A 21,194-nucleotide genomic window follows, 5' to 3' on the forward strand; every position below is an offset into this window, starting at 1 on the left:
ACTCTATGACTTACACTCCCTCTGCAAAGATAATGGAAATCGTCTACTTCTGAGAGTATCTTCTACCCTACCACTTTAATGTATTCTGCCTTCTCCAAAACAGAAAGAGGGTTAGTTCATATTCATACCATCATGAACTGAGTCAAAGCCTACAGCTCACTAATAGTAAGCTTGTGTTCTTGTCTACCAGGAATGTAAAAAGCCCTGAAATATGTGTGATATAAAACAGCACAACATAAGGTTCCAGGCTGTTCTTGTTACTTTCTGTTGTCAGCACAGTTGTTGGTTTTCAAATTTAAATGTTAATTTAGCATTAACGAAGCATTCTTGATTCCTCTAAAATGGAGGTGGATAAAGGTGATGTCTTTGACAGCTTAGCCCAGACGCTCCTTGATTCGGCAAGATCTAGAAATTCTTGTCACTATGCAGATCATAGCTGACACTGAAAAAGATGTGCATAATTGGACAGAAGTTCACCCATTGTTTTCCAGTGAAACCCCATTTTATTCTCCTACTATTTTCCTACTATTTCTCCTACTTTGCTATACACCTGCAAGAGTTTTAATTTTGAATATGGGTCGCTTCTGGTGCTGATACATGATTGTGTTAATCCACCAATTTATCCCTTCACTGCCACCATATCTTCTTTGAAACACTTTGCCTTCAGTGCCTGGTAGTAGCACCTCTGGTCCAAGGTGGTAGTTACGGTCTTCCTCATCGCCTTCCCCAGAGATGTGAAATAAGTGAGCAAGCTGGGTCAATGTGCTACTTTGCAGTCTTATACATAAAAGCAGCTGTTTAATGGTGAGAGAAAGCACCAAAAAGCATATCTTCATTCAAGTTAGCTTAAGTTAAATAAACCCAAAGGTACCCAGAACAGCAAAATAAAGATTTCTACCTTTCCAGAAGGGTAGTAGCCTCTCCAGTGTAATATTAACTATAGAGGACAGCCCTAACTATCCATGATCCTCCTAAAACATTTAACAATCTGTAATAAGTTTTGATTTTTTTAAACCATCTAAAAAATTAAATTGTTGAATTCCCTGTTATAGTCACCTTCTTTTTTTTCTTCCATATCATTTTCTGTCTGCAATTTTTAAGTTCCTTTTCTGTACTGTATTTCTGTGATATCCATGTGATGTTTCAGAAAAATTATAAAAAAACAAACAAAAAACCCCACCCATATTTTTTTCAGATAGCCACTGTGAGACTACCATTTTCAGTAGTTCAACAGCAAATACCTAGCTGGGATATTTGACTGTAATTGGTATCTTCCTATTAAGCTTTCAGTGAATTCACAATTACAGTAAAATTTAACTATTAACCCAATTGGCAAATTACTTCAAGCAGTAGCAGATTTCCTTTCAGTTTTGATCGCTATGTATGATTCTGAGATTTTCAGATAAAGGCTATTTAAATCCCTCTGTTCCCATATAGTAGAGAACTGAAAATGAAGACAGATGAGTATCATTTAAAGAGCTTTGCAAGTGTGTCATGAAAATTTACCAGCTTTGTAGCAAAATCTATACACCTGCCTGCTTTCAAGTTCAGTGTTTTGATCGCTTCTGCAGATCCAATACTGTTCTTCTGGAAGCTGATCGAACTGTGGATACTCTCATTTTCCATATATAAATCTAACCTATAGCCTTTAGTTCTTATATCTGTTTAGCCTTGGTGTGTCTTGTGCTGCTAGTCCCATGCCAGTGTTGCACTTGAAGGTGCTATATTTTGTTATCATGCTGTTTGTTTCCATCTTTAACTAAGTGCTTCGTTTATGCATTATGAGGCTAGGGAGCAATTTTTTTCCAGTGGTTTTGTCAGCTGAACCACAGATAGAACTTTATTTTGCCTATTTATTGTCTACTTAAACTTCCAGAGCTCCAGTCATATTCATTATCAGTTTCTGAGCGAACTCTAAAAAAATTGCCATCCTGAAAGAAATTAAATGCTAAAAAATAACTGTGTTCATTAAGCCTTGCGACGGTGCTAATTGGTAGTAGTCAAATAGTAACAGGCACTAGGCTAGTTTCTAGAAATGTGGTCTTAAATTAGTTGTCCCTCAACTGCTACTAGCAAAAGTTTTAGTGAAATAGAGATTATGGAAGTGTCTATGAGGAAGGACAGTATGATAAGACCTACTTGGCATCTGTATTTCTAGGGTACTCCAGACAGTGTTGTATGTGCTTCTCAGCAGGGCTTCTCAGTTTGGTTCTGGAACAAAGTAGTGATGATAGAAAATTTGAAAGAAATTGAAAAGGATAAGAAGATTGTTCTGTGTTTAACTTGTTCTTTGTGAAATGTAAAGTCATGTATGGAGAGGAAAAAAGGGGAAAGGACATTTTAAACTTTTTTTTAAGTTCTTTTTAACCTAAGAGAACTAGATTCTGCCTTTAGTTATACAGATGGAAGTAGATCCTTTTCCCAAACATATCTTATTGCTTGGAGCCTGATCCTGAATGGTCTTTAGAATTCTGATTTGATTCAAGTCAAGGTTGCTAAATAGTTTCAGGTCTCCAGTTTCAAAATGTTGTCTCAGTGGCACAGCTGAAATGACAGTAAACTTTTCTCGGCTTATGTAAAGCGGTGTAATTTTTTTGAGTGCTGCACTAGCACATCCCACACTACCAGGGAAATAGCCTTAGTTTTAGCTATGTGACTTGCATATAGTCAGAGAAGGTTTCAGGGGGTTTTTGGGTTGTTATGTTTTGCTTTTTTCCTTAATGCTTTGGTCATTTGAGTGGCTGATATTTTATATATATATTTAAAAATACGTGTGTGTGTGTGTGTATATATATATTTATATGTACAATTTCAGAACTGAAAAAATTTATCTGTAAATTGATACCAAACATAGACAATTACACAGAATAAATGTTTCAGAGCACATGACTTAAAAGCACTTTAACTTTTACCATTGTGAAGGCTGTTACAATCTTTTGTGCATCTGTTAAATGATGCAAATATTAGATGATGAAATACTTCTCAAATAAGTTTTATGAATAAAATGTACAAGCAAACTTAGCAGAGGCATATGTGTCCTTGGGAAAGGACTTTCATAGGCTGGTCAGAAATGGAGTTTCTGCATTGACTTCCTGTAATGTTAACCCATGTCAATAAAATACACAGGAAATGTGTCTAGCATTTTGTCCTTTTTAAATTTCCAGTTTTAATAGCAAGAAGACACTCCAGGCAGTGCATTTCTGAGGGATTATTACATTTCTCGGGTGGCTGAAGTCACTCACCCTTCAGCCCTGTGCCTTGCAACGCACCCGAGGCAAGCAATAATCCCCAGCAAGGCACTGCCTGTCTTATCTTATTGCTTAATTATTATACCTATTTAATGGTGCTTAGAACATTGTCAGCTGTTGAGAAAAGGTAATTATCACTAGTCAAATGAAAAACACTTTTTTGGCTGCCTTACGGATACACATTTTACTGGTACCTTGATACATAATGAAGCCTGATAGCAAAACTTTTGCTTGTCTCTTCTTCAAGCCACAGCTGTTTCCCTGCTAAATTCATCCCATCTGTCTCCCCTTCCGTAAGGCTGTAGGCAGTATAGCATAAGTACAGAAGCAGTTCAGTGCTATTTTGGATAAACATAGCTGAAATTTGAATCTTTGCCATTTGCAATGCACACATTTTGTTTTACTGCTGTAAAGAGAGCTGTCAAAATAAAAACTACATGGATAATTTACTGAAATGCAGTCAAATAAAGGGATGATCAAAGGGAAAAAATGAAGATATAATATAGGGTCACTCTTACGTTCATATTGTATTCTGAATTAATTTAATTGTTGACCTCTTGACATTACTGGGTGCAGAGGAATTGGTAGTGAATAACAGGAGTAGAAGCCACTGAATTAGAATAGAACTTGAAGTCCAAACTTCATTGTCTAGGTAATCATAGCAAGTAATTGTTTGTGATAGTGCCTTGTTGAACTCTCTGACCAAGGCATAGTTCTTTGCTCGTTTTGTAAGGAGTAGATAATTATGTGAGATAATATAACTTCAAAATTAAATCCATCATTTCTACATGTGGCACTCTCTCTGAAAATAAAAGGACACCATAGCAATCACAATGAGGCAACAGTTATTACACCTCTTACTCTTTGCAGTTGTGATTGACATGGAAAATTATATATTAAAGCTGAGTACAGATATCTTCACAGAGTTTGTTGTTCTAAAATGGATTGATGGTCGGTTATCCAAGGATTGTGTTTGAAATTCTAGATTTTCTGGAAGAGAAGATCCAAGTGACAGTAAGATCTGCTTGATTCACGTAAAATGAATATGGTGCAACCTAAAATATTTGAGAGTCCTTCAGGCAAAAAACCCTTTTGAAAAAAATCCTGTATTTACTGAAATGTTAGAAGTCCTATGGCACCTCTAGTAGGAGAAGGGCTTTGACCACTACTGCTTGGACATATTTTCCTTTCTCTGTGTTACTGTTTTCTATGTGGTCTGTCTCAGAGAAAGATGATGACTGGTAAATGCTTGTAAGTCTGTTGAAGGAGAATCTTGGAAGTAGTTTCTAGGTTAGCCCTGATGTGTATTTGGGATAGTTACATGTTCTGTGGAAGCTAGTTCTTGAAGGCTTGTGCTTCCAAATCTGTATTGCCTTAGGCAAACGTGAACAAAGCCATGTTTGTCCTAACATAGAAGATGCTTTTGTTGACAAAGAAAGAAGCAGATGATGAACTTAATGGTAGTGAACAATGAAATTATCACAATATAAAATTGATCTAAAGTTAGGAGCATAAAGTTCCTTTGGGGAAAAGTAGTTCATGGAATTCACTACTACTGAAATACTGATTTCAGTGCTCTGTACCAAGGTAGAGAAAGGGGAAAAAAAGGATGTTAAATTCTATGTTTTTAAACTGAATCAAAAGAATCAAAGTCTTTTTTATTGTTACTATTGTTTTTATTGTTACTAAGAAAGGTACTGTGACAAAAAAAAAGCTCACATAGTAGTTTTCATGTAAATATGTGTAAAATCAATAGTCTGCAGTAAGGATCAAGCGTCACTCTTCCATATTAAGAGAAATGTGAAAATTTCTCAATAGACACTAAATTTAAATATTCAAATATTTAAAAATACTATTTTTAGTTTTGTTCTATTTGAACATAAATACTGATGTTATAATCTGTGAGACTGAATGTTGATAGTTATTCCTGTAACTAATCCAGGAGCTGATAATACACCTACTATGCCAGAACTAGTATCTTCATGTATCAGTTTAAATAAAGAAGGGCTCCATTATTTTTTAATGGAAGGCCAGTTTTTTAAGGACTCCATGAAATGTAAAGGCCCCTCACCCTCTGACTGAAAAAGTAATTATATTGACTTCTCTGAGGTCACCAAAATATTGCAGTAAACATCCACCTACTACATCTTAGAACAACTGCTTTTACAACAAATATATTGTGATAATTCCTTAAAGTCCTGTTAATGTCTGAGCTAATATTTTAAAAATACTGCCTATGGCTTGGTCATCCAGTTTTATAACATCTGATGGAACATGTACATTTACCAACGTACTTTTTCAAGAAACTTTAGCCATTTTCCCTGCCACTCTCCAAAAGGAGAGATTTACATGTTACATATTGGAAATGGTCAGTTCCTGTTAAAATCATTTAGGTAGCTGCTGTAAGTTGAAGTGGGAGCCCTGTACCCTCCTGCATAACAGTTTTGACAGATTCACTGCATTTTTCCCGAACATGAACTCAAAATGACAAGTAGGTGAAGAAAATCAGGTTGTTACAAAGAGTTTTACCCTCTTAGAGGGTTGCATAGTTGAGATTTGGGGATGGAGAAGTGAACCAACACCAAGGGCAAAACAAGTTATAGGGACTGTCTTTGCAACATGCAAAGTATTAAGAAAGTTGCCAATATGATGCTTTTCTCATATTTGTTAAATTAAATTTTTGCATTCCAGAGTACCTTGCCATAAGTACACTTGTTAAAGATGTGATCAAAATCCCAAGATGATGTCAATTCCTGTTGATCCTTCATCTACAGTGTTGAGTTTTTCCCCCACTGATGGGACTGTTTACGGTGATATGGATCTAATAAGGGGTCTTTTTTCAAACCTAGCAATTAAATACTTACTTGGTTTTTGTCTGCCCATCATCTTTTTACTTGCATCCAGGATTTTTTTTTTTTTTAAATTCTGTCTATGAGTTTTTAGATCAGACAGAAGGCCTTATACTTCCACTCATTCCTTCTGCAGGTTAGTGTAAGGACAAAAGGAAAAGAAAGAATGGGTTAGAGGATTCAGATACTACCAGACAAAAAAAGTCAAGTAACATGGAAAAAGATAAAAACTTCAAAGACAAAATATGAAAAATATTCTTACAGTGCTGTTTTGTATTCTTTTCTCTTTACCATTTTATGTTTTTCTTATGTTTAAGGTAATTTTAGATATTCCAAGAGTACATGTGGAGGGAAGATCTTCTGGAAAAGTTCTGAAGATTTCTGGATCTTCTGAAAAACTATATATTTTGGATATACACAGTGAACAAAAACCTATGCTTGTTCTAAGTTTTTCATGCAGTTTATCTGTTTGCTCAGTTGTCTTGTAAGTTCAGAACTGAAAGCCAGTACAATCTTTACAAATATTACTTTTTCTCTATCGTCCTGCCTGATCTCGCTTTCAACTGCCCCTGTTTCAGCAAATTTTAGACTTAGTTGTTGTTATTATTAATGCTGATATTACAATTAAATATGATCTGCAAGTTCAACAATTCATAAATAATTTTTTTAATAGCATCATGTCATAAACTGACCAGTACATTCCATCTGTATGGTACATAGATGATTTTTGTCTTTTAGCATAAATTCTCTCAAACAGACAATTATAGCATCTGTTAGAAGTGCTTGCAGGTAATTTATACAAAACTAAAATCCTTTTCATATAGCAATAGTGAGCTATGTGTTTTTTGGGTAGGGTGTTTTAGGTTTGGGTTTTTTCTAATAACAGTGCAAGGGAAAGGCTTACCCTATATTACTGTGTTCAAATGCTTCCCTCTGAGCTGTTCTTCACAGAATTGTCTGTAGACCCAGCACATCATGTTGCATTTGAGTCCTCCCACCCCCCACCCCCACCACATACAGAAGAAGCCCCAAAGTTTTGAACAACAGGGACTATTTATGCAAAAACAGAGGTTAAATTAATTTTGGTAAAAACCAGAACTGATTAGCATCCTGATAGCTAAATTCATTAGCAGAGTCCCCCAGTTGCACTTCAGTTAAAGCAGTGTTGCAAGATGAATAAGTGATCCTTCCCATGCTACTTTCTTTCTTTTTAATAATCAGTGGAACTTTGGTTGCTGGAAACATCTGAATTCATTTGGTCCCATAAACACAACAGATACCTGTAGAGCAGAATTAAAAATTAGAATTACCTGAGATGTTAGTGTTGTTTGTGTGAAAATATCATCCTAAAATTTCTGTTCCACTAAAATTTATTCTGTTCTATTTAGCTAATTTCTATTCATATTTTCAAATAGCACAGTTGGGGATTCTTTCCTTTGTAATCTTTTTGAGAAGGAATTTTTTTTCTAATACTTCAGTGACTTTCTGCATCAGATTGCAGGGTAATGTTACAGTCAGTAATGTTTACATCAACAAATGTAAATTCAAATTAAATCTATTATTTAAATAGCATAATGGAAACACATGGTGCTTTGTAGTCATGTAATTAAAGAAGATCTGTGCCTCCAGGAATTTATGATGTGAAGATCAAAACCATTTCCACGTGCAACAGACCTCTTCTAAATTACCGGTCTACAATTTGGGGATTTTGTCTTGCATCAATTTCAGCATAAATTCTACTCCTGAGCAGAGGTTTCAACCAGGCCAGTGCAGAGCTGTCTGAGATGCAATACCTAAGTTTTGTACTTGACAGTTTGTGTAGGGGCAATTTCCTGTCCAGCACAGAAAAGCTTGGTGTTTTGATATTAAGATTTATATCTCCCTGATTTAACAATCCCACTGTGAACTAAACTTTGTGAATTATAGTAGTTTAGTTGGGGGGTGGGGGGAGGAACTAATTTTCTTGTGTTTAACATGGAGTCTGAGTAGCCATGCTTTTTTTTTTTTTGCTTTTTTTTTTGCTTTTTTTTCTTTTCCTTTTCCACTTGTGAAAACTAATTGTGAAGAATAAACTTACTTGTGAAGGTAATTTTGTGCAAAATTGCATTTGAATTAAATTATTCACTCATCCTGGGGCAATAGCCTGTATTCACTTTCCAGCTGAGCCAACTAAAAATATGGGAAACAGACCAGCCTAGTATTCCATTGTTACCTTATATAATATGGTGTTTTGGAAATGATGATGAAGGAAACCTGGATATTTCATGGATGAATTAGTAGATTCATAAACTGAAAGATTTGCTTGCTATTTGTAATGGTGTTTTCTCCCTTCCTTTCAAAACTGTGCTCACAAATTGGAGATGTTGCTTTTATTAAAAAAGAGGTGGACAAAGAAAAGAGGAAAACAAATCAAGCCTCTTTTTTTCCTTTGAAATCTTTGCCTGAATTGTTGGCTGAGTTTCCTCAAAAGGCTTGGACTCCTTCAAAACTTGGAATCAAGTTCAGACCCCAGCTAGGTGAGGTGGAGTACTTTGTTAGTTTCCTCCTGATAATGTGCTACAAAAGAGTATGGGTGTAAACACATAGGGTCTTACTGTCAAGTGTGATGGTTTTGGATTTCTTCCAATTATCATCCTAATTAGCACCCTGAATTAAAAAGAATTTTTCATTTCTTTTGGGCATTGGGAACTAAATGAAAAATGGTCTGTGAACCTTGTGACTTACAGGTACCTGCAAACCTTCAAGCCCCTTTGTTGCTGTAATGACTTAACTGCAAAATAATTTCACAGCCATAAGAGGCAACTTTTGCCTTTAACCTCCTTGTCTGAGGATGTTCCTTAAATTGAGGTAAGTACCTCAGTTTAAGGAAATTGGACAGTACCTCGCACATTCACATATTCTATTCTGTGTTCCAGTGCTTTTTTTCTCGAAGTTGTTGTTTGGGATTGCACAGCTTGGAGGTGCTGTAGTGTTTGGTTTTATTCAGTTACTTAAATCCATTAAACATGAGTTCTGGTCATTTCCTGATCCCATGAATGCTTTGAGCTGTGGCAGCTAACAGAGACTTCTCAGCACTTTGTTAGGAACTACGGCTGTTTTTCTCCAAGCGCTGTGTTTCAATTTTACTCATGCTGTGCTACAGATCCTTACATTGCTGGATTCAGGGCATCTCTGTGCTGTGTGGATTCAGTACTATACTGATCTTTTCTAACATCTTCTAAGGTAAAGCTGTGAGATGACTGTTTGTTGTGAGCTATAGGCATTAATGAATGTTGGCATTTTTCTTCCAAACCTGTCTGAACAAAGTTTTGTTCCTCAAGTACCTCAGGTACAGTTGTATGTTGATCAGAGTAGAGTAAAATATTTCCCTTCACAATGAGTGATGGTCCACATCTTACCTTCCGTGTATTTGCAACTGGGCTTCCTTTGTACTGTTGTTTTTTTTTTTTAACCTAGCTGTAGCTTTCTGAGCCTTTGGGTCATATGGTGTGTGGCTTCACACAAACGATTACTATATGGCAGGATAACTAAGATTTGTTTTCTTCTCCCTTCTCAGTGCTTTTGTCTTGTGCTGATATACTGGATTCTGTGTGGTACAAAAGGAAGCCTTAGATGACAACTAGTGTAACATTGTACTTGGGAACTGTATTTTTTGGATCTAGACTCAGATGAAGTCTTGTGCCTAAAAACATTCAGTACTTGGCAATACCAAATACCAGGTTTCTGGAATCAGGAGTAATCTCATAGTTCTCATACAACACTGAAAGAAACCCCAAAAATTAAAGATCCTTTATCATTTGGGATACCTGAATTTCAGGGTGCTTCAGATGGAAAAATAACCAAGAAGAGTAAGATTTACTAAGAGGGTGTAGCATTGGTAGTCTTAAGCAAGCCACCCCCCAAAATGTAGCAAAGCAACAACCCCAAACTGCAGAGGTTCTGTGAAAACACAATAATTCTGACATCAGACAGTTAAATAACAGACTCTGATGTGGGAAACTGTCCCAGATTCCAACATTCCTTTCAGTTGAGATTAGAAAACAAGGTAGACTTAGCATGAGAAATAGTGTCTTTATATGAAGAGATTGCTCTTGTTAGGCCCATATGTGAACCATATATCCAGATTCTCTCTACATCCGCTCACTTGTCTCCCTGTCAGCATCTGAAGAGAGATTCCCAAATGTTCAAATGTGCCTTTCAGATCAGAATTTAATTTTATACTACTATCTTGGCCTATTAATTTTTGATTATAACAATGCTGTGATGGCAGACACATCAGATTGCAAGTAAAATTTCAGAAATCAAAATGCTACTAAGCTGTGGAAATAAATGCAAGTGCAACTTGCAGTAATAGATCACAATAGTTGTATATGGTAAAATACATGTCATTATTGAATAAGAAATAGTTCATCAGGGCACGTATTGTTCATGTACACTTGATGAGTTACAAACTGCAGTGTGGAGGCTGAATACTTCCAGGATCTGTGTGTGTCAGATGAGGAAGGCAAAGTCTAAGAGCCAAAAAACCAGTTCCAGAGCTGACACTTGTAGAAATTTGGAACTTAAGTACTACAGAGCATCTTGGATACTTCTGTCATTTATTTGATATCTCATATTCAAGGAGTTAAATTAATAAAAACTAATTACATTAGTGTAGTTTACATAAGATGAAACTTGTCAAAATGTTAATTGAAGATACCTGATTGATTACTTATTTTCCCTTTAAAGGTATGTTTTCTTATTTTGTTCTTAAAAATAAGTACATGAAGTCACCATCAAGAACTAGAAATAATACTAAAACAGGAGCCACAAAATTAAAAATGCCAGTATGAAGTGATGTAATTTTTCAGTGTAGTGATCCTATGTTTTCTGTTTCGATAATGGATGTCTAAGGGTATTTGTGTGGTTATTTCGTGAAGAAATCAATTCCCTTGCTAATATCTTCACTTCCCCATATAGTCCTTTTCAGATTGAAGGAGTTCTGCATTCAAATCCCTGCTTCTCTTTGTCTCAAAAGTGGAAAAGCATTCTGTCATTTCTGCAAATCACTGTAGAAATTCTGTTGCTTCTACAATTTACAAATGAGATACCCAATAGGACTGGGTAAATTATTTACAATTATTATATCAAACATTTCAGGTATACCTAGAACATGAATATAGGGAGCTTTAAGCTTATTTTTATAATCATTATTATTCCATATAATATGAACTGTCATTTCTTTACAAACTTTAAAAAACCTCACTCTTTGCCCCATGTTCCAAGAAGTCCCTCCCAAACAAACCCAAAAAGATCTGATCAGGATATGGTGGCGGTATCTTCATCAGACCCAGCCTGTTTCTTAGTGTTCCATACTGCAATCCAGCAAACCTATTGGCACTTTCTACTAGAAATGATTAATGGCGGCCATGTATAACCAGCAGTTCAGTAACACTCTGCAGTCAAGGGAGAAGTTTTTGACATACACTGTACCTTCATGATTTTCCCTTGCTTGTCAAGAGAATAAACTATATATTTATTTTTTTTCTTATCCTTCAAGCAGTAAGAAAGTGTGCAGCATTTTCATTATTTCTACAGAAGTCAGTTTGCAACAGGTCTTGGTGAAGACTTCACACATGGTTCCTTTTTTCACCTGTTCTTGGACAAGAAGTCACAGTACATATACGAAGTTAATTTTCTCTCTCATATCTAAATCTGAAACCATACTTTTTGTCTACAAAGTAACTTGAAGTTCTGAAGGGCCTAATATAATACCTGTTTCACATGCGCGAAGGACTTCTGTTGGCCAGACTTTCTATTTCTGAAATTCTGTTTCTGATGTTTGTAGGGACTCTTACTGAAAGGAGGGAAGCACTGTGTGTTGCTGGTGAGGGATTGGGATGGGGTGAGGGAGTCTGTGTGACAGCTCTTCAAGCACACCTTCCTCTGGAGCTTCATTCACAACTAATGTGCACAGACATACCAAATGTGGTCATAGACAATTGATTTTGGCCTAATCAGTTCAGGAGACATCCTGCTGGTAGGTCGGTTACTGCTTTGCTATCCAAAGCAGCACAGTGGATAAAATAGGAATTTTTCAACCCTAAGTGCTACTGAGTTACTAAGAATCATTCAGAAAAAGACACTCCTCATCTAGGAAAATAAAGGAAGTGAATATGTGCAATCAGATAATTGGAAATTTTTCTCTCTCATCTCCCCGAGTCATTTAGGAATGGAGCAAGTGGCCAAACCTGAGTATTCATACCTGAATGGGTGAAACACAGAAAGATCTGAAGAGAGTAATTCAAGAGGCTGGGGAAGGGTTTTTTATTTTATTTTATCATATATATTCTAGCATAATTTCATAGTTTGTAAGTTTTAAATATTATGCATAGAACTAACTGAAATCTTAATCTGCAGTTATAAATTTCTTGTTTCTGTAAATACCCTTTATATAGTTCTTTATTATAACTAGAAAATCAAGCCCTATCAAATTTAAACTGAGCTAAATTGCTACGTCATTGAATATATTGCCACATTTTAAATTTTGAAATACAAGTACGTTTTGAACTTCTGTCATCTCTTTCTTAAGAAAAAGAGAGAAAAAAATGTAATTATTGGAGGAGAAAGTGTCTTTTTAATTTTGGTTTTGGATAAAACCAAAGCAGTAAAATTTTTATAAATTTATAAATTTGTGTAAAATCAAAGCAATGTTGATAAAATTTTAAATAGCCTTGAGACAGAGAGTACTAGGGGAAAGGAAGGCACTAGCCTTCAACAAACAGCTTGGAAACCTAGTACTGTCCTCAAAAATGCTGGTTCCAACCAAACCTTCAGCATTGGTCGGCTCTTTCTGTGAGGATAAGACACAATCTCCCCATCATTTGTGTAGGAACTCTAACTCCTAAATAGCTGAGGGGAAAAACAATTTGTTCACTGTGTAACTGAACACAAGCCTTCCCATATTGTAGGGAAAACTGGTTTTATGAAGGCAAAGGAACGTTCTGTGCACATTGCAATGGAGACTTGGTGCAGGGAGGCTGTTTGGAGCAAATACATGTTTAGTTCCTGTTCTGGAAAATTGTTAGGACACATGTGCTGCATGTTCCTCTATGTTCCATAGTGCTTCACAGATAATTGCACAAAAAATACATGTGAACAGCATTTGAGGTAGAAATGGTATATTTATCTCTTTGATGCCTTATTTTAGCGAGGCAGGAAAAGTTTGAGGAAACAGTGTTTCTGAACAAAAGGTGCTGCAAATTGTCAGCAGACAGAACTGCAAAATTGTGCAGTCTGTCCTTTGTTAACTAAGATGGTTATTCATCACAGAGTGGTCAGTGATAATTTTATAGGAACATTCATTTATAATTTCTAGCTTCTATTTTTTTTTCCTTAATTTCAGGCTTCAAAGTGTATATTTTATTTTCTGTTATAGTCCATTATATCATAAATGGACAAATGATAACTCATCACAAACAAAATAATTTTTGCTGCCTATCTGGTGTCTGGATTCTAAAGAGATAACCTGGATGCCTGCATGCCAGTGCAACCAGGATTTTTATGGTGTCAATAATCTTTGCTCATCACATGAGAAAAAATCAGTGTGTCAGTATATTCCTGCAGAGTCATTAACATACGAAGTCACTCTGCTTGCTTAACAAAGCATGGTTTGGTGTATTATAGTTTCCTAGTCTGCTTGTCTGATTCACCTTTGACAAAAGTAGAGAGCAAATTCAGTCCCTTCTTCAGTGGCACGCTAATGTGGGAAATAAATCTTCGGGCATAAGGTCTGAATGGCAGTCATTTAAATAATTCAAATGCAGCGATCATTTTGCCCATGTGCCTTTCATTTCTTTGTTTTGTTTCTCTGTATTCCCAAATTACTGAGAGACAAATGATCTTCTGTGGCAATCTATATTTTTAAAATATCTAGAGCTAAATAATCCCCGTCCTCTTTAAATTCAGTTTAATTGGTTACATGTAAAATAATTATTTGCTCTCTCTTTTGTGGTGTGGAGGGGGGAGTTGGAGGGGAGAAGTAACATACAAGCAGATGTGCTGCTAGATCTACAGGCTTCTGCCAACCATATGGCATCTTAAAGAAAGATGGTTGGAGCGTCTGGATTAGCAAAGAGTCGGGATGGAAAGCCATGTGTCGTGTTGGTACAGGCAGTTGTTTTAGCTCTCTGTAAAAGGCTTCAGGAGATTGTGTAATGGAACAAATGGTACTGCAAGCCTAGTAACAGCCTTACCGCTGCTGGAGAGGCAATTGGCCCCCAGGCGAGTACTGCTTCATCCTTGCTTGTTGGATTTTTGTGAAGGATTTTTAGATCATTATTATGTGTTCTTTTAACGTACAGGAAACTTGGGAGATGCAATTCTGAACTTTATACTTGAAAGAGAGATACTGTGTGCTTAGGATTTTTTCACACTCTCATTTTTTATAATGAAAACATACAGTTCTCTTCTCTTTGAAATGAAAAACTCTTGCCCCTCTGCAAATTTCCCGCATCCTTCACAAACACTTTGAGACATCAGTTCACTGAATTTGTAGCTGATGCCCAGATTTGGTGGAAAACTACTCTCTCTAGGATTTGGTTAGTTAAAAAAAAAATGGGGCTATTGTGCTTGTGGCTATAATATACCAGCTTGGCATTTGTATTCTGTTTGACAGGGTACTCTTTATGCAAACAAGGGGCCTGCTTCTATTAAAGGCAGAACTCCTTTGGGTTTTAGCAACACAGGATTGGGCATTTCATGGGTTTTTGTGTTCTTTACAGGAGTCTGTAGTTCACATTACAGCTCGTAGGAGTTATTCTGGACCACTAGAAAAGCTAATGTATCCAGATCTGTAACAGAAATAGATTTTAGTAATTTCTCTACTGTCATACAATAGAACTCTAAATTCCTGTGTATTTCAAATGAAATCAGACCTCTTAGTAGATACGTAAATGCAGTTTTTTCTCCTTGATAACATTTGTTTCAAAGGAAATAAAACCCTGATGCTGCAGCACAGAAGTTCAGTAATTAGGATTATTTTATTTGAAGAGATTTTAAGTACATTATGATCCCAATATCATCATTTTTTATGTAAGGAGATAACATGAGGGATGCCCAGTATTCATTTGTAGGTAAATACTTGCTGAGCAGGTGATGTTATGGTTTCAGAGACATTAGAAACAACCCATTAACTACAGAAGCATCCTCCCTACTGAGAATCTTTGCTGAAAAATACACTATCTTAAACTGGGACAAATGCTGCTCTAATATAGCTTAGATTCATAATAATTTAAAAGTAAAATTACAATTACTGCTCTATTTTCTCTTCAGTTTTTTTCATACTCTCCAGAAGGTTCCTTATCTGGAGCTTAGGAAACAGCAGTACTCAGCTTAATCTGCAGTTTAGTTACAGCAGTGCACGCTTTTTCCTGAGCTGCCTTCATGCCCCCCTGCTCAAGCCTGCATATGTTGTTCAACACTGATCAAAAGTAGCCTCCCTCAGGAGGGAGGCTTGAGTTCGTTTTGTCGGCCTGTTCATTGCCTCGCCCCAGCCAAACTGAGCCAGGTGTGAGGTGGACAGTTGTCCACCAGGAGTGGTGCCAAGACCACCAGCATCTCCTGGAAGACTCTTGCGATGGCTGCTGAGGAGGAGCAGAGTTGGACCAGTGAGCCCCAGTGGGGATCTTGGGGTCTCTTGGGGCACCTGCTGAGCTTTCACTGCCTTTCAGACACCCCCGCTGCTTTCTGCCCCGTGTTCATGTGTGAGTTCACCAACAGAGAAATGTATGTTTTCTCCGGGCTTCCCTTAGAATAAATTTTAAGTAATGATGTATTTGTGCTGCAGCAACAGTGTTGGAGGTTCCCACGTCTACAGAGATAGTAATTGACTGATAGCAGGTGGATGTCTTGTTCTCATTTTGCTTATGTGTTTGTCTTCTCTATCCCTATTTAAAAGAACAAACCCCACGGTTTATTTTTCAACAAAGAGACACAGCTTTGTTTTCTTAATTTACTACTAGTGATTTAAGGCAGTTAATTTTCATTTAAGTGAGAATATTCAGTTTCCAAAAGCATATCAAGACTTCTAAGGTTTTTGTTTAAATGTTTGCTTCAGAAATATTACCCCTGCTTACAACTGAAAGATGAGAATATGGGGAAATAGTGTGAGAAAAGCATAATTTACCTAACAAAACTAAGCAAGACCTTTTGATGTAATCCAGGTGGGAAAGTTTTCTCATATTATTACATTAAACATGTGGTCAAGAAAGCTATTTACATTTATTTCAACCCGTAGCAAAGAAAAAACTGATAGTTTAGCTGGAATTTTTCACTATTATTAAAATGAGGTGGCAACAGAAGAGTCTGTGCATGCACATGCACAATTGTGGACAGAAGGAATCCTGCTGGAAGGTGCTGGTGGTCTTATCAAGCTGAGAAGTCTGTGTAGGGTCCAGTGACCGCTGGCTGATGTGCTGAACTGTGACATGGGACAGCCAGGCTGGAGACACTTTCGTGCTCGTTTTGTATGGTATTGCTGACAGCCCTGTGCTGCTACTGCAGGGACTCTAGACCTGGTATTCTCATCCACAGGCTAAGCTGCTGTCACCAGAAAGGCATAATTGACCCTTTGCAACAGCTGTTATCTGGTTGTTTTGATACTCAGCTCCAAAAAGCCAGGTTGCAGTCTTATTCTTTACTGTGGAGGGATTAATGGTTTTCCTGAAGATAACTGTAATGATATGTGTCTAAAACAACAATAAAATTCCATTATTTCATAGCAGTGAATAAGTTCACCTTGCAGTAAATTGAAGCACAGTTGGACTAATGCACATGTAAATTACAAAATAGCCACTCTCTTACAGCGAGTGTAATACTGTCTATAATGTACTAATACATTTTTAAGATGTATTCTGTGAAATGCTTCCCTTCAGTGTTGCTAAGCAATTGCAGGTTTCACTAACTTCACATGCAGTTTCACTGTTTAAAATTAAAACTAATTTAAAATTAACTTCTGTCCAAAACAAAACACCAAGTGGACTCTCTCTTCACAAGAGCTGAGCTTCATGAAGGTGGGCTGACAATTCTGTTCAGATTCTCTAGCTTTTCTCATTTTTCTGAAAACACTTGTGGTTTTTCAGGATGAAGCTGCTTTCCTCTCAGCCCTTTTCAATGCAAAATTACCTTACCATTTTCCCTATGTTTAGTCTTCCATGTTACATTCCCCATGGTGTTTCCTGCTGTGACTACTTTCAGTCTCAGCAAAACTGGTTTATGGGTGTACTGGGGAATGTGGGAAGATTGGGGCTGGCCCCAAGTGATACAGCCCTGCTGCAAAGTGCTGAGTTGCGTGCCAGCAGCAGCTCCCTGTGAGGTGGGAGCATGCTTGCATGGCCAGCCGATGCAAACAGAGGCCAAACCCTCTTCAGGCCCCTTGGGTGTATCCACGCATATCTTGAGCACAGATCTTTCTTACCTCTCACGCACATCCTAGGCTCCTCTGCCCACCTTGACCTCCTTCCCAGCCATTCCTTAGATCTTTACTCTGTATGTGCCCCTATTTCCCCTTTTGTTTCCTAGGAAGAGTTAAGTTTTGAAATTAGAGCTGTAATAGAAGAGGAGTAGGCTGAGCTTGGGCTAAGCTCTCAAACAGAGGCAATCTGCTCTGTGTGGATGGAGAGCAGTGGGCCCTCATATGTAAGACATCTATCTGAATACACTGCACTGAAAAAATTGTCTGTCACCAATATAAGTCATATTTCTCCTTTTCTGTGTCATAAGCATAAAACTAAACTCTGTACAAAGCCTACAACTATCATTAGTTTGTCAGTGATTTATGTAAACCACAATAATGCTATGTGAACCCAAAAAAAATAAGCAAATGCCTGTCAGAGCTTAAAGGCAAAAAATCATTTATTTGAAGTGAACTGAAAAGAGACACAGCTCTAGAGTGGAAAATAAGGGTAATGGGAATTAAACACCAAAAGTAACAAGTGACACCTCCATAGATACTTAACACTTTGTGTTTGATATTTTTAGAGTTTATTTTCATAGTGGTCAAACTATGCGCTATAGCAGCCTTGGGGTTGTACTGCAGGACCGTTTTGAAGGACTGTGATACATAGGCCTTAAACCTGGAAACGCTCCCTTGCAGATAAGCAAATGAGAAGGGCTGTACCCGGCACTATTGGCCTCTCATCTGCAAGGTGAAAAATATTTTACCTTTCAAACACAAGTACTACTAGCTAATGAGATAAACAGAAGCTTTATGCTCAGTACCTCAATGCCTTGCAGCCCTTGCTGTTTGCAGCCAGGATCTGGGCTCAATGAGGACAGCAGGGCCAAACCCAAAGCTGTTCTGTTTGCCTGCAATTGTGACTGTCAGAACAACTGAAGCAGTTGTAGCTCAGCTGCACTGCCCTTTCTAGCGGTAATTTTTTTTTAATTAAGACAATATCTGACAAAGTAAATTAACAGAAGCTGATGCTTTTAACAGGTTTTTTGCTTCAAATGCCTGATGTCAGCTTGGGCCACATGTACATTCTGCACATGCCATGGGATAGAAAAAGTGAAGACTTCTTTTTCAATTCTCTGCTGCCTGCCCAGACACCACATGTACTGTCTGTTACATGTCGCTTCTGATGAGGTTCATGCTGGGAATTTCTTTTTAAAGGCAAAGTATTTGTGAAGGAAAGAGTTCAGATTGGGCAGATTGCATTAAAAATTCTCAATGTCTCCAGCTTGAATACAGTGATTGCTTTATGTGGACACCAGCTAGCAGTTTGTACAGGTTCAGGTTTGTCTGGTAATAAAATAAGAGGAATTGGAGTTAGCAGTAGGGGAAATTTCACACACATTTATAAAAAGTAAACCAGCCACAAAAATTGTTGTAACCACTGATACAAGCACAGGAAAATTATTTCAGTAATACAAATACTTATCTTATAAACATGAGGAGACTACTTTTGAAACCTTAGTGGGATATGACTGAGAAACTGTGCAAAATCTGTTCTGTCTGGCACATAACAAAATCAGAGAGGTGAACATCTTTAAAAAAACAAAAAAAAAAAATGTAGAGTCTATACAATTCAAAATATTTCTGTACTATTGTCTGCTTCTAGCCCTGCCTCTTTTTTTTTTTTTTTTTCCCCTAAGGTACTTTACAACATTCTAAATTACTACCCTGAATGATCTGGAGAATTGTTTTACTTCATACTTGTCAACTAAAAGCATAAAATAGTAACCAGAACTATTTCTTCTCTAGAGCAAACCTCATCCAGGGTTCATATCCCTATCAAAGTTCTTACTATTTTGTATTCCTTTAAAGGAGGAAAAGCCTCATCTTCAGCCAGGGGATATAGACACAAATAGTCATTAGTGAAGCTTTCACCCATATCTTTTCCTGCCTGCTGTACACTCTCATCCATTGTTTCCTTCCTGTCAAAACCCAGTAGGGCTAAAAGTGGCCATCACAGCAGCAAAGAAGCCCAGCTGCTACACCCCCCTACTGAAGAGCAGGCTGATAATGTTCTCTACAGCATGTTAGACATGAGCTATTAGAAGCCCAGGAATAGATTCAGGCTCAGGTTTCCTACATGATCTATTTGTTTAACCTGGTGGACCACCTGTGGAAGACATATTTGAATAGTCAGTGGTGACATCTGAAACAAAGGGGAAGCTCCTATGTAAACTTTGAATTAAACCCTATTTGTAAGTGTTTTCATAGCATGCGAACATTGGTATCTTATTGGCGATGATATACTATAGACAACTTAAAAGTAAGTGGAAAATTTTAGAGTGTCTTTAGTAAAAGGGAATTTAGATGTTACCCAGCTATAGCTATAAATTTAAATTTTAAATAAATAAAAAAAAAAAGACGATTGAGTGATACAAAGCCACCTGGGTCAAGGGGTTCATGGTGAAATGTGGACATTTGCTTCTTAGGTGTCCAATTCCAAACTGTGCAGGGGATATTAAGTTCTAGTTACCGTCTGTTAACATCAGTTGAATGGGTTTGTTCTGCCTGTAGCGTGGGCAGGTGCTTACCTTACTAAGCCAGAAGTGGTGTAGATCTGCTCTGCCTGAGCAAATGACAGTCTTGGCCTTTTTGTGGCAACAGAAGTCTGATAGGGATTCCAGAGGGTGGGAAAATCCATGGAAACTTTTTAAAACATGCGCTGATGTGTATCTCTGTGTAGTTTTAGAATTCAGGGCTTTCAGTGTGACAGAAATGACGAGGCTTATTCACTACCCTTAGTTTCTACTCACTGTTACAGGGTGGCTTTTTGGTCTGTGTGTTTTTCCTCTTATGCTTTTTTTATTTCATTAGCATGAAGAAGGTGCATCATAGTGTTTTGCTTCTGAAGCCAGATGGGAGAATGCAATTCAGTTAAAGGATAGGTTGTACGTATAGATATTCCAGTCTAAATTTTGGGAGCATGTGGGGGCTTCTCTGAGATGCTTATCACTTAAGGTTGTTTCAAGGCACTGATCTATGGGTCAAGATCTTAAGTAAACAGTAATATAGGACATTAGTGGAACTTTGGGTATTCAGCAGAAGGTGACCTTAGGTAGTGCCTGACCTACCTGTGTCAGGAACTAAGTGTGATCACCATAGTGATCACCCTTCAGCTGCATCTTTGCAGCATGGCAGAGGTCTCCAACGTGGTCTTTGGTTTTCCCACTCAGAACCAGGAACTCATCTGATCCTTCTATCACCCACAGGCAAACAAACAATGCAGGAGCAACCTTAGAAACTCATAGCTTGACACTCTTGCCCTGACAGGACAAATGCATTTTAAAGGCAGTTTGCTGCCCAGTGACGTATGCTCATGGTGTTGGGTTTTGGTCATTTTGGGGGGCAGCAGGAGCCAGGCTCAGTACCTCCTCACCCACAGAGATGTGGCCCTAGTGCTGGTGGCCCCCCTGGGTGGCTAGTGGCCTCCCTGAGTGGCTAGTGCTCCAACCCTTGCCATGGGGTGCCTGAGGGTTGCGGCACCCACTGGTGGTGTGATCGGCTGGCCTGTGTTACCATGGCAACTGGCAGATGGGGGGGCTTCAGCAGGGGCAGCAGGGAGGCAGCCACGGCAGAGCACTGGCTGAGCTACTCAACAACAGC

The 21,194-nt window shown here is 37.7% G+C and overlaps 1 protein-coding gene across 5 annotated transcripts in view; it reads left to right on the top strand.

Annotated features, from left to right (window-relative positions):
* SDCCAG8 (SHH signaling and ciliogenesis regulator SDCCAG8) overlaps positions 1–21,194 on the top strand; it is a 103,752-nt gene that overhangs the window by 73,413 nt on the left and 9,145 nt on the right. The window contains exon 17 of one of the 5 annotated variants that reach the window (XM_015620661.3): positions 6,415–8,523. The exons of the other annotated variants lie outside the window; for them this stretch is intronic. Coding sequence (XP_015476147.1) covers positions 6,415–6,418 — 4 coding nt within the window. The 3' untranslated portion in view covers positions 6,419–8,523. Of the gene's footprint in view, positions 1–6,414; positions 8,524–21,194 lie in introns of those variants that run through there. 5 annotated transcript variants of the gene reach the window in all.

The sequence above is a fragment of the Parus major genome, chromosome 3 (assembly GCF_001522545.3).
Source record: "Parus major isolate Abel chromosome 3, Parus_major1.1, whole genome shotgun sequence".
Taxonomy (NCBI): Eukaryota; Metazoa; Chordata; class Aves; order Passeriformes; family Paridae; genus Parus; species Parus major.